This window comes from Ruditapes philippinarum, unplaced genomic scaffold (assembly GCF_026571515.1).
Source record: "Ruditapes philippinarum isolate M1 unplaced genomic scaffold, ASM2657151v2 ctg1938_1_1_1_1, whole genome shotgun sequence".
In the NCBI taxonomy this organism is placed as follows: Eukaryota; Metazoa; Mollusca; class Bivalvia; order Venerida; family Veneridae; genus Ruditapes; species Ruditapes philippinarum.
The window spans coordinates 3,975-18,958 of record NW_026852073.1 but is presented as its reverse complement, the minus strand read 5'-3'; the positions used below and the strand labels follow the sequence as shown (position 1 = coordinate 18,958).

The 14,984-nt window shown below is 31.6% G+C and overlaps 1 protein-coding gene across 1 annotated transcript; it reads left to right on the top strand.

The window, feature by feature from the left end:
* Positions 1-541: 541 nt before the first annotated feature.
* LOC132748373 (nucleoprotein TPR-like) lies at positions 542-13,130 on the top strand. Its single transcript, XM_060737965.1, has 6 exons — positions 542-552; positions 980-1,764; positions 2,305-2,370; positions 2,952-3,310; positions 5,784-8,899; positions 10,035-13,130. The coding sequence occupies exons 1-4, from the start codon at positions 542-544 to the stop codon at positions 2,981-2,983; spliced, it is 894 nt and encodes a 297-aa protein (XP_060593948.1). The 3' UTR covers positions 2,984-3,310; positions 5,784-8,899; positions 10,035-13,130.
* Positions 13,131-14,984: the final 1,854 nt, after the last annotated feature.

Below are 14,984 nucleotides of genomic sequence, written 5' to 3'. Positions count from 1 at the left end.
TTATTTTACAACAATGTGTAAATTTTTTGGCAAGTATTTCATATCTTAGGTCACCTCTGATCTTCATGGTATTTGTCAATAACCATTTAGACAATATTAACACTGGCTTAGAAGGTTTTATTTTACAATAATTGGACATAAACATTTTCTCAATTTGTCAATCGCCTACGAAGTAAGTAGACTATTGATATGTTTCTCTCGACAAGTATGTAATACTTCATAACTGTTAAGTTTTTCCTTAATGCATCATTTATAACACTTATAGTTTAAGAGCAGTACTTATCCTGTTAAACACGTGCTGATATGCCTTAGGAAAATTCAAAAGGAAAAGATGCATGTTTATAGTACGAAGTTCCTGATTGTGTGAAATGATTTATTTTTTCTCTATGGAAGCAAATGTGGCCATTATTCACAGTACAAGTTTACATAACCTACAACGCAAATCTATTTAAGTTTATATGTAAAACAGGACTCATTTAGGCATAATCAAAATAATGACTTTATTTCTATGCTATAACATACCATAGCAAAGAATTCCGCAATGATCTTATGGTAAATGTTCGAATCCCTTGTCCCTTTTTGGTTTAATATTTTAAATATGTCTTGTAATGTCGCCGCCAATTCATAGCTTTTACCAGCCTTGCAAGAAAACCATAGTCTGTCATATTGTGCTTTTACCGAATATGAAAAATGAGAATTTAGCCAATGTAAGACGATTTAAAGCAAGATCTCATGTTTAATATCAAATAATGTCGCAAACTTTTTTTGTCCCCCAAGGTACACCATATATTTGACTTTTGTAGTCTTGAGAGTCTGCTTTATATATAAAAGTGCTTGTCCATGGTAAAGTTTGGGGTAAATTATAGAACTTGGTGTAACAAAAAGCGCAGTACTAAGAAAATGTCTAAATTTCTTAGTTAAGTATTGGACTTTTATTATCATGGTTTTGTCAGGTAAGATGTGCAGAGTCGGAATAAAGTGCGAAAGTAGTGTATGAACTGTTGTCATTAAGAATAGACAATGTTGTTCGTGAAAACAATAATCTAAAATCTGAGCTTAAGGAAACCAAGGCAGTTGTTTATAGACTCGAGAATAAAATCGAAAGAATGGAAGCAAACGTTTCATTTACAGCAAGTAGAGTGACAAGTTATGAGGAAGAAAATTCAACAACTTTATTAAATGAAAAGATCCAGGCTTTTGAAGATTTATCTGCGACTCGACTTCAAAAACAATTTAAGACAGAAGCAATTTTATTGCGGAAAATGCTAGTTAACGAGAAGTCACACATGAAAGATAAATTGATGACATTTGAACAAAAGTTTAACAGCTTCCAGTCGGATCTCGTAAATAATTTAAATGAAATGAATACCTCAATAGAAACCACTGTTGACAATTTAGAAAAAACGATTTCTGAACATAACATAACAACAATTACTAGACTAGTGGCAATTGAGGACAAACTTCAAAGTCAACTAAATGAAACAGACCTCCTCGTACAAGAAATGAATGAAGACTTCGAGAATAAACTAACAGAATCGGACAAAAGAATTAAAGAAGGGAACATAAAATTAGCTGAAAATATCACTGAAGTTGACCAGCGTCTCACTTCTGCCAAGTCGAATTTTCAAAGTACATTCAGTGGTCTAAACAACCGGGTGTATACCGCTGAGTCAGTCTCGTCAAGTTTGCAAAGTACATACAGTGGTTTAAACAGCCGGCTCAATAGCGCTGAGAGTAAACTTCGATCAGTCTCTTCACAGCAAGGTAAAAATAATTCTCAATATGTTTTATATTATTATACAATTAGAAGCGCAAGAAAGCAATTTTATATTAAATTTTTTTACGCAAAAGAACTTCTGCACAGTGTTGATTTGCTAAATGCAATCTGTAAAGTAATATTTTGTTGTTGTTGTTTTTTGTTCTGTTTTGGCATCAGCGCCACATTGTTTACCTTTAAACAATTCTGATATTTCAGCCTCCTGCATTACAGTACGAGAGAGATAACACTCTGTTGTCTTGTTCAATGCTGCTGATGATACATAAAAACCTTTTTGTCATATTTCATTTCTACTGACATAAAATTATCTACATTCTCCTAAATGAAAAATGAAATAACAATTTATATTCCACTCAAGTTTTCAACGAAATTCACATTAACTAAATCAATATTGCTTGTGTTTCTGTAAAAAGACATCTGACAATGATTAAGTAGCTACTAAGTAGTTGATAAGTTTGATAAACTTATCAAACTGATAGTAATATAAGAAACATGTAAATTTATATAAATAATCATAATCATTACAGACAGACAGGACAACACATTTTCTGGTCAAATCAGTGCTTTAAGCAGCCGAATCTCTGTGGAGGAAGGTAAGATCTATGAACACAAGTGTGTATTTTTTAATGGTTTTATGCGTTCTATAGAAGCCCATATTTTGAAAAGACATCTATATGTATAAGCGTTCCATATTTCAATATGCCTTACATCGTACATATGTTTTAATAAAAAAAAATAAAATTTTTACTAATTCGAACCCAAATATGCTTGTTCAAGCGTAGAAAAAATATGCAATATATAGTTTTAAGAAATATTTTCTAATTTAAAGGATTAGAAGATGAATCACGTGGGGTTAGAGTTAATAAAGTATTTTTGTTTTCACATTGAACAAACATATTCTCAGATATCTAAAACGATATATTTTAACATTCAAACTTTTATATTATAATCTTATCATAAAAGGGAAGAACCGTGCTTCGTACAACGGTAAATGGGCTGCTTTGTTTATTTGCAGTTACACATTATACTTGATTCTATCTTATGATATAATAATAAAAAAAATCATTCACAATTAACAAACATTTGATACTTTTCAATCTAAATTATATGATGTCAAAACCAAATATTCTTTTTTATGTCTTTGCTCAATAAAAATTATTTGATTCTACTTCAGGAAGAAAGGTTGCATTTTCAGCAACTGACTAGGGCAGATAGTTATTATGTCAAGAGCGAAAAATTAGTGTTTGATGAAATTATGTATAGTTATGGCGGAGGATATAGCTCCTCAACGGGGATATTTACAGCGCCAAAATCAGGAACTTATTTGTTTACTTATAATATAGAGTCAACGACATCAGGAAACGCACATGTAGTTTTGAGAATAGATTATGGATATTCATCACAAGCTTTGGTAAAAACAGGACCATGGAAACGCAGGGATTGGTTATGTTTTGAAAGGGGAAAAGGTTTGGGTTCAGACTGCTTCATTAGAGAATAAGTATTACATAGGGGCTTACAGGACAACCTTTAATGGTATTTTGATAGACTGAAATAGCAAATTAATAAATTTGTAAAAGTAAACAAAAGTATATTTTATAAAGTTACTCGATTGAAGTAAAACTCATAAAATTGTTATGTTTGTTTTCGAAAACATATTGAAATGTAAGCAATGCTTGCATAACATGACATAATAATTTATTGTAGCTTAGAAAATAAACATATTATAACATAGAAATTAAATTACCAGCATATTGATACTGATGTAGGAACAACTTCTATTTTACAGTATTTATTTAGGTGTCTCTATTACTATTTTTTACGTTTGACTTTACAAATTTTGTAATGATATACTATATTGATTTGTTTTATTGTGACCCAGTGTCTTTTTTTCTATTTTTATGAATTTTTTAAGAATTTTTAATATTAAAAAATATGTCATTTATACACAAAATACATATTAGGAGGATGCTTGTTCATTTGAGTGAAAAATGGAATATATATTTTCACGAAATATGATTTAATACCATATACATTCACGACCCGGAACGTGAATATATACCATATTTCTCGATAAACAAAAACAACTTTTTTATTTATTTTTACCTTCAAGGATTTTTATTTTAAAGAATACACCTTTTTACCATGCAGTTGCAATTGTACAGAGTGCAGTAATACATTAATTAATTGAAGGTGCCGGACACAGTTCGAATTTAATACACAATTGATCTCAGCCGCCTTGAATTGTTTTGAAAAACATAACCAGATAATTTTTAATGATGAACGAAATAGTTGAAGTAACTACCGGTAACATATAAACATCTGAAACAGTAGTCCCAATGTAAATATGAGTTTTGGCCTGGCCCTCTTTCATAATTATTTCATATTTGATATTTTTTCACAAATATGTTATATAGTTGGCTGATATCTTTATGTTATTATACATTTTACTGTACAATACGGGAATATATTTGGACTCGTACACAGTTGGAAAAGTCATATCGGTTTGTCCAATATGACTTTTCAAGCTGTGTACGAGTCAAAATATGTTCCGTTTTGTACAGTAAAATGAATAAAAACCTTTTTATTATATATATATTTTGTTTAATTTGAATCATCATCATCATCACCCCAACAAAAAATACCACCAATATCATCTACACCACCACCATTATCAGCAACCAATACCAATATCATCAACACCATCAACATAACACCAAAACCACCATCGTCAATAATAGCCCGGTGACCCCTGTCAAGGTTGTTTTGTTTAGAAGAAAAGGTAATAATTCATGAATGGTTTTGTTGTATACATAAATATGTTTTAGTATTTGACTGATACAACGGATGCTCTTTAGACGTTATTTATTTATTTATAATTTTCTGTGAGTTCAAGAAAATTACAGTTAACACTGACTAAACAAATTATACATTGAACAACTTACATTAATCATTAATATCTGTAAATAAACATCATAATTATATAACAGTAAATCCGAAAAATATCACATTGACACCCCTTATCTCATTGACAATAGTATAGCGCTAACATTTAGCGCGTCTTAACGCTATGCTTTAACAACTCAAATGTGGTCACGTCAAAATATATGCACGATCGTTTAGCGCACATGTATCCAGTCGTACAATATGAAAGTAATATATATTTTATCCAATACAGTAATACATTGGACGGTCACAAGGTACAAATGCAGATTGTCGATTGGTAAAATTTATTAGATATATAATAATATACCATATTTCATGAGGGAATTAAATAAATAAATATATATATATATATATACATGATATTGAACTTGAATGTAGTGACTACTTATCCAGTAATTTAAAACAATATGCAGTGCATGATTACCTTGAAATGTACATGTCGTTTTAAAATATATAACAAATTGCAATTAATTAAACATAATATAACATACCAATTGTGGGTGTATCATAGTTTGGGGACCTTTCTGTTGAAAATGAGTTAGAGTTAAATCATATACATATACATGCACAGTGCGTTAACTGGGGTGCAGGTATTAGTTACCCGCACTCCAGGGCATGCCCATTGATTGGCCCGATTTTTGCTAGGGTTTACTAATTGTGACGACAGAGAATGGGAAAGCGACACAAATATCATATTCAGATGCTCGTTAATTGGTTCCCTTTTCTGGGGTTTCATATTGTGACCACAAGGAACGTGTTTTTATGTATGACTGTGATACAAAAGAGAAAGAACACCAAAACACTTGGCAATCTGATTAATACTCGGGGGCTACGCCCCCTCGTACAAATCAGATAGCCTTGTGTTTCGATGCTCTTTCTATTACTTGTTGAACTTTGCACTTGATTATGCGTTCAAACAGTTAAACATTTCATTCAAACCATTTCCTAGTACATGTACATGTTTTTGTTTTGATACTAATATTCACTACAATAAATTTCTATATGTTTTACTGATGTTGTTGCTTTTTTATTTAAGTCTATACAGACTTTATTTACGTTTCAGTGTGAAGGAAGCAAGAAGCTTATAGACTAACTTTCAAATCTGCTCCTGAAACCAACAAGTACAAAGAAATGAGTGTTAAGTTTCTTGCCTAAGAATAATACGTATTTCCCTTGAGAAGGTTTAAACCAAAAGCGGCCGGAAAACTGATTACTTTTAAGAGTATGGTTCCCGATGGTTAAAAAGTGTGAGTATAACGTTATGCAGTAAATGAGTCAAGATTTTAATGGCAGCACAGTAGTTAACGAAACATGATGTTCATGAGATTTAACTATAAACCTGAAAAGAATGATGTGATGTAATTAAAATTTTGTTATATCTCCTTTCTGAATAATGACTTTTTGACATCACCTAGACAGTCTATGGCAGCTTCTGGATATACATGTAGTTTGATGGCACGCATGTAGCAATTGGGCCATGCATGTAGATAGTCTGAGGATGGTTCATCAGCCCATTTAGGCGCAAAAAGAAGCTTTTATTGTCGAGTAGGACTCCGAGCATGTCATCAGTCATGCATTTATAGGATTAATGTTGAAGCACAAAGTGTTATAAGTAAGCATGATGCAATTTCGAAGGAGTATTAGCCACGTTTATGAAATTTGAGCCAAAAGTAGGTCACTTTACGTACGGCGACGAATATTGAAATTGAAATACATTGTACAGTAACCTGACACAGTATGAATAGGATGAGGTAGGAATAAAAGGTGTTTTATGCCAGCAAAGGGCAAGGCTGTTCAAGCCGTTAAACCGAACTAGGTACTCCTTTGTGTCCTTCCTCATCGTCCCATCATACTTTTTAGGGACACTCCCCTCAGCTCCCCTGAGGACATCATTAGTTCGTTCGCACGATATCAGTATCGTTTTTTTCTTTCTTTCTTTCTTTCTTTCTTTCTTTCTTTCTTCGTTGCTGTGTTGTTGTTTTGTTTTGTTTATTTTTTTTTTGCCGTCTAAAGTATTTATTCTCATCTCCTGCCGATGCTCTGTGCCTTCTCAACGACGTGCAAATGCTGAGGGGAAGAGAGAAAAGGCAATTGGGCCTTCAAGGCACTAACGTTATGTATGGGATAAAGATGTTTAAACGTGTTTTTATCTGTTGTAAACATCTTTAATTGAGGTGCAGGAGGTGAGGAGGCCAACTGAGCTGTGGTCTTTGGTTTGTACGTTTCCATTTCTCGAACTGCCAGGACCAGAGACAGGGAGCATTATCATTCTAAGACAGTAAGGTATCGATAACAAACACGCAATAAATTTTCACATATTACAGTCTAGAATGTCTCAATGTATTGTTTAGAATTCGCGGTACGATTTACAAATCTAATGTCTTAATTCCAGAATAAGTAATGGAACCCCAGACAATAATTTTAATGGATGACTGAGATCCGTCAGCAACGTACCGGTATTTAAAGCGTTCAGGTCGCCACTTTTCGAGCTCTTTCTCCAAACTTTTGTTATCCTCGCAACAATCATTTCATTACTAAAATTAACATTCTTCTATTGATTGATTATTGTCCATCATACTATACCCATACACCTTATTCCAATTAACAGTCCTTATTCTATTTTCAATATTTATTGCCGTTTTTATTAAAAAAAATGAGGTCTCTCCTGTACAGATTGAGTAGAAAGTCTCACATGTGATATTTCATTAAAATTACAGTTAAAACACTTCAAGGTAGTTTTTAAAATCCTTACCTTAGAAGAGTTTTTTTACAATTATTGGACATAAACTTTTTCTCAATTTGTCAATCGCCTACAAAGTAAGTAGACTTCTCTCGACAAGTATGTAATACTTAATAACTGTTAAGTTTTTCCTTAATGCATCATTTATAACACTTATAGTTTAAGAGCAGTACTTAACCTGTTAAACACGTGATGACTTAAGGACAATTCAAAAGGAAAAGGCGCATGTTTATAGTAATAGTACGAAGTTCTTTATTGTGTGAAATGATCGTTTTTATTTTCTATGGAAGCAAATGTGGCCATTTTTAACGGTACAAATTTATATAACCTACAACTCAAAACTATTTAAATTTATATGTAAAGCAAGGCTCATTTAGACAAAATCAAAATAATGACTTTATTTCGAGGGCTACAACATAAAATAGCAAATTTCCCTAATGATTTATGTTCGAATCACTTGGCCTTCACCGCTTTGATATTTTCATCATGTCTTGTAATTTTGCCGCTAATTTATAGCCTTTAACAGCTTTGCAAGAAAATCATGTAATGACATGATGTGCTTTTACTGAATAAGAAAAATGAGAATTTAGCCGGTGTAAGACGATTTAAAGCAACATATCACATTATGTCGCTATGTTTAAAACTGTTCTTGTCCCCAAGGTACACCATACATTTGAATTTGGAAGACACGAGAGTCAGCTTTATATAGAAAAGTGCTTGTCCATGGTATTGAAACCAGTTTCGGGATATAACAAAAAGGCGCAGAACTAAAAATGTCTTATTTTATTAGTTTAAGTATTGGACTTTTATTATCATTGTGTTATCATGTAACATGTGCAGAGTCGGAATTAAGATCAAAAGTAGTGCATGAACTGTTATCATGAAGAATAGACGAACTGTTGTCATCAAGAATAAACAATGTCGTTCGTGAAAACAATAATCTAAAATGTGAACTTAAGGAAACTAAGGCAATTATTGAGAGACTCGAGAACAAAGTCGAAAGTATGGAAATGAATGTCTCGCTAATAGCAGGTAAAGTGAAAAGATATGAAAAAGAAAATTCAAAAACTCTGTTAAATGAAAAGATTCAGGCTTTTGAAAATTTATCTGCGTCGCAACTTCAAAAGCAATTTAAGACAGAAGCAAAAGTATTGAGGAAAATGCTTGTTAACGAGAAGTCACACATGAAAGAATAATTGATAGCCTTTGAAGAAAAGTTTAAAAGTTTCCAAGCGGAACTCGTAAATAATTAAAGTGCAATGAATACCACTGTTGACAGTTTAGAAACTTTAATTTCCGAAAAAAAACCATAACAACAATCACTATGCTAGTAGCAGTAGAGGACAAACTCAAAAGTCAGTTAAATGAAACAGACCTTCTCATACAAGACATGGAAGTAGACTTTGAGAGTAAACTTCGATCAGTCTCGTCAAAGCAAGGTAAAAACAACTATAAATATCTTTTTCATACCTATACACAACTTGGTGCCACTAAGGCAATTTCAAATTAAATTTTCACGAAATATAATTCCTGTGTTGATTTGCTAAATGCAGTATGTTTACTGGTAATTTTTGTCTTTAGTTCTGTTTTGTTATCAACGTAACATTATTTACCATTATACAGTCTTGATATTTCAGCTCTGTGCATGACATAATGAGCAAGATAACACTCTATGGTATTATCCAATGTTGCCTTCTTTTTTACGCACAAATGGTTTATACAAGCATGATCATTGAGTTCAGGGTTTAGCTGGCGGACAATTTAAATGGATACTTGTTGATAAAATCACTCCCATCGCTCCCTATTTTTATGCTTCTTTTGTCTGCCGTCTTTATAAACGTTATCTTAGCAGCTTCCAAATATTATCATGCCATGTCATTGTCGATCACCAAGTGCCTCAAGCCAAAGATGCGTCAAACTCTACCTTAGATAATTCATTGGCAATTAAACCAATCAGCCCAAAGGAGAGATATTGGAATAAGAAAAAAGAATTGTTGCAGCAAGCAATAATCAGAAATTGCTGCGTAACTGTTTGACTGATGATACATAATTTACATTAAATATGAGCACTATTATGTAAATAATGCATTTATTTATATGCTTTATAATGTGAGCAGTTGCTTAATTCTTATTTTAGAGTGTATGATTTTAGTAATACTGTAGTTTCTCATTCGGCTCAATTTTGTTTTTAAATTAAGTGAAGAAGTTTCATATGTTTCATATAGTTGCATAAACCCTTGAGCTAAAATATGCAAACTAATCATCTAGCCGTGACTCAATAGGCTTAAAAATTTCATCTTTCATCCTGTCATGTTTTATAGAATACGTTGCGCCTTTTTACCTCGAATTCTTATTAGCTGTACATGTCTTGTGTTCTACATTTTGTATTCAGTAACTGTTGGTTTCCATTTTCTCCTTCCAAGTGCCAAGTACATGTTTAGCTTATATATTCTGTATAAGGTTTCTTTACCGTTCTTACAAATTAAAGACCCAGCCTTGTCACTTTATATGAAATGTAAAGTATTGAATAATTAAATACATATAATATATATTTTTTAATCATAATAATTACAGACAGACTTGAAGATACATTTTCTGATCAAATCAGTGCTTTAAGCCAAATAGCATCCAAACAAGTCGTCTATCCCTTGCCGAGTTTAATCTGCAAAGTACATACAGTGGTCTCAACAACCGGCTCCATATCGCCGAGAGTGAACTTCGATCAGTCTTGTCAAAGCAAGGTAAAACAATTATAAATATCTTGTTTATACTTATATACAGTTTGGTGCCAATAAAGCAATTTCAAATTAAATTTTCACGAAAAAGAGCATCTGCATAAGAATTGATTTGCAGAATACTATATGCCTACTGGTAATTTTTGTCTTTAGTTCTGCTTTGTAATCAGAGTAACAATGTGAATCATTAAACAATCCTGATATTTCAGCTTCATCCATACGGTTTCTTTACCGTTCTTACAAATTTAAGTCCTGGGTTTGTCATTTTACATAAAACGTAAAGTATTAAACTTGTTTACATATAACGATAAAATGTATAGCTATTCTAGCAATATACAGCATTGTTGTTGTATTTTTGGTAAGTGGTCAGATTATAATGACATACATGTTATACTAACTTGATGTTTGCTTTACCTTAGTACTCTACAATGTAAGTGGTTAACAAAACAAGATACAGTAAATTATCAGTGAAGTCTAGTTTTATTAAAAAGTTTTTTTTTTTAAACAAACAATTTTTAAATCAATTTAGTATTTCTATTGTTTTATAACGATGATTTAGCAAGATCTTATCTATTATTATAAATCCATTGCTAGCATTTTTAAGCACAGAATATTTCTTTTTTTTAAAAAAAAAAAAAAAAAAAAAAAAACAAACTAACATTGATTTATCATAATAATTTACATGTGTTATATAATATATGGCTCGTGAATGCAGAGGGGTCAGATTTCAAGAATATTTAGTGTTAAGGTGTGGGGCGTGGCCCTTTCCTCCTGTGGTGATAGTAGTGATGTCATCCTGGGGGTCTGCATGCGCTGGGGGGAGGTATCTGACTCCCTCGGTATTGGACCTTGGTGTAGCAGTACTCATGCTATCCAGGTTCGTTAGGTTCAATATTCTTTTTAGTCTGATGTCGCTGTATTCATTCTTTTATCAATCGTTCATATATTTTCTGTTGTAAAGTATGACAACAAAACAATGAAAATCATCAATATGCATTTAAAGTAGCTTTTAATATTTATTTATGAGTTTATGTTAAAAGGCACATTATTTCTTACACATTTATATATTGAAGACAATTTTAATGTATGACAATAATATTGTAAAGTGAGTTTTAAGGATCTTTAAGTTATATTGTATTAATATGTAAAAATAATTCCATAATTTATACTTTTAATTAGTTAATGCAAAATATTTTTAATGTTCATAATCCTGTTCATTTATATTGTTTTAGACATATATGATTGATGTAAAGCGCCTTTGAACATTTTAATGAAAAGGGCGCTATATAAATGTGGTATTTATTATTATTATTAAGTCCTTTTGTCATTACGAGTTTGTGAGTATATTCATCCATGATTGAGTTTTAGTAAATAAGAAACATGTTATATATATATATTTATATTTAATCATGATCATTACAGACAGACTTGAAGACACATTTTCTGATCAAATCAGTTCTTTAAGCCAAATAATCTCTGAAGAGGAAGGTTAGTTCATGGATCATATTAATTATTAAACACAAGTGTTTTTTGTTGTTTTCTTTTGTTTGTTTGTTGTTGTTTGTTTGTTGTTGTTGTTGTTTTTTGTTGGCATTGTGCTTTCTATAGAAGTCCATATTTTAAATTAATATCTACTTGCCATCATGAGCGGTCCTATCTCAATATGCACTTGATCTATTAAAGAAGATACTTAGGACATTCTTTTCATAAACAACTAACAAAAATTAGATACTTTTTAATCCAAGTTATGTAATATCAAAATCAATTATTCCTTTATCTGTTAATGCTCAACAAAAGTTATTTGATTCAATTTCAGCCCGAATGATTGCATTTTCAGCTAGAATGACCAAGGGGAATGACGATAACAACGCTTTAGGAAGGTGCAAAATAATAGTGTTTAATCAAGTTTTATATAGTTATGGCGAAGGATTCAACTCCGCGACGGGGATATTTACAGCGCAAAAATCAGGAACTTATTTATTTACATATAATATAGAATCACAATCTAGAGATAAAGCCCATTTGGATTAAATGATAAATGGTAGTGTTACAACTCGAGCTATAAGTAACGGTCAATATGTTACTGGCGGAAACTCGGGGATTGGTTATGTCTTGAAAGGGGAAAGGTTTGGGTACATACTGCTTCAAATGAGAATTTCTATTACATCGGGCCTTACAGGACAACTTTTAATGGTATTTTTATTGGCTGACCTAAATCACCATGCATGTAGGGGTGTTATACAGCTTGATCAACGTGATATGATTATAGATTCCTTCTGACTAAATTTTTCACGTTTACTTTATTTAGAGCAATGCTAGGAGCTTGTTTTTATAGATTTAAATTCGCACCCAAAGTCTCGGACATTGTTTAATTATTCGATTCTTGTTCCAGTTAAAACATATGAAAAAAGAGTGTGTGTTCTAATTGAATATAAAACCATACAAATATGTTTTGGTCGTCTTGATTGTGAGCAAAGTAATACTTATTCAACAAGATTTAATTCAAATTAGTGGTTGAAATTATATTTTTTGCAATTTTCCACATTCTAATACATCTAATTAATTTTATCAGTATTATATTTGTCATTTAATACTTTCACGTTGAATTTATAAGCACAATAAGTTAAGATTTAAAACATTATGTCAACCAATATAATCAGTGTTCGTAAAATCAGCTTTCATACCCTTTATCTGTCGCCCGGTTGCATCGCGCCAGAAAGTTTTATACCCATTAATGTTGACACAAATATTCACCTATACTAGACCAGGATATTGTAAATAAATGATTAGTTAACTATTGTCTTATTCATACAATCATTATTAAGGATTAATGTGTAGCTGTCTTAACAATTGTTCATGAATTTTATATGCTTTTATAGAATTTCGATTTGCTTTTTTTAGCTACATTTATGTAAATAAATGACATTTACACATACCTTGTCTTTGTGTTCATTTGCTTGGCTGCTAATTGATATAGACGACATCATAATAATGTTGATGACTTTTATTGATAGCATTATACAATGTTATACCTCACGTGGTTTATTTATGATATATTCTTATGTGACGTCAGTGACGTGAGAGTAATAATCTGTTAAATCGTATACCAGCTCTACCAGGCTATCAACGTTGTCGCCGTTGACTTAAAGTTATAGTGCAAGTATCATACAAACGCCGTCTTTTTTTTAACAAATAACTATTGATATTCAATTGGGTCAGCTATTCCAAACCGATCTTCTGTAAGGCATTTAGTTAATTGACTTTCTTTCATAAGTAATAAATGAAATTTCTTTGACTTGCAGTGGTAAATGAACTCTTAAAAAAGACAAAATGTATACACTGTTGTAATTCGTATATGTTATGCAAACCGTGGACCTATGATCCGGTCAATAAATAGCTGCTTTTTGTTGTTGTTTTTGTTGTTGTTGCTTTTTTTCGGCCTTATAAAAGCTTTATCGATGTAAATTTAAATAATTTATAACAGAGTATTGTGTGAAAAGTTAACATCACGTTTCGGCTCACGATACATTCTTTACTGTTCTGATAAGGGGAAGTAACCTCTGTCATGATTTGTTCCACACGACCCTGTTGGTTATTGTACTTTTCATGTTTAACAAAAAATAAAATAATTGTGTTTTACTGTTGTTGTTTTTTGTTATCTTTGTTGTTGCTATTGATGTTCTGATTTGTGTTTGTTAATTTGTTATTTTGAGTGCGTGCGTGCGTGCGTGGGTTTGTAAGCGCCTTCTACAAAGACATTTTCCAATAATAACAATAACACGTGAGGACATTTCAAAATACTGAGGACGGTCTCATTTGCAAAATTTATTCATCACTCCAATACGTCGTTTTTTGGGCTGAAAGGGCTAAAAAACGATTTAAAAGTTTGGTCTCAAACGACGGTCACTTAGTCTGAGTGTGTTGGATGAATGCTTGATTTTCAGATTTTCATTGAAATTTACCCACGCACCCGATGGTGTCAGTTGCCTTTGGAAAGTCATGTTTTCACATCAGTGCGTGTAATGTTACATTGCTTGTTTATTGCAAAGTATAGACGTAATTGTTATAATTGTTTTTATCATTTTAATGAGTCTAACGTATTCGTTTCTTAGAGTCATTAAAATGATAAAAAATTATAATAATTACGAAAGTAACGTATTGTTTGATTTTATTAACCTGTAAATTGCATATAGGGTTAGGGTTAGGTCTGATAGAATTTTTTTTTTTAAAATTGGGGGATGTCGTTGGAAATTGTTAGCTCGTATAAATATTTAGGGACATTGTTTTCAAAATCAGGCAGTTTCTTAAATAACAGAAAACATTTAGCACAGCAAGCAAAAAAGGCTATGCACTTATTGTATAAAAGAATTCATGACATAAATTTGCTTATAGACCTTATATTTAAATTATTTGATCATACTGTACTGCCAATTTAACATATGCATCTGAAATTTGGGGCTATAAAGATCTAACAATCCTGGAGAGAAGACATTGTGAGTTCCCTAGAAAAGTCTTAAATCTTAGAAAAAGTACTACCCTGTATAAGCTCTATGCAGAGTCTTGCAGATACCCAATTAATATTACAATTAAATGCAGGATGATTGGTTTCTGGAACAGATTAATACAAAATTACATACAAAATGTATCAATATATGATTAATTGCCAAGATTTTGAATTTAAATCGCTCAGCTGCATTAAAAGTATACTTTCAAATACGGTAGGAATAATTTATGGCTAAATTAGACAAATATTTAGAGCAAAACGATCAAATCTGTTATGAAACAGGTA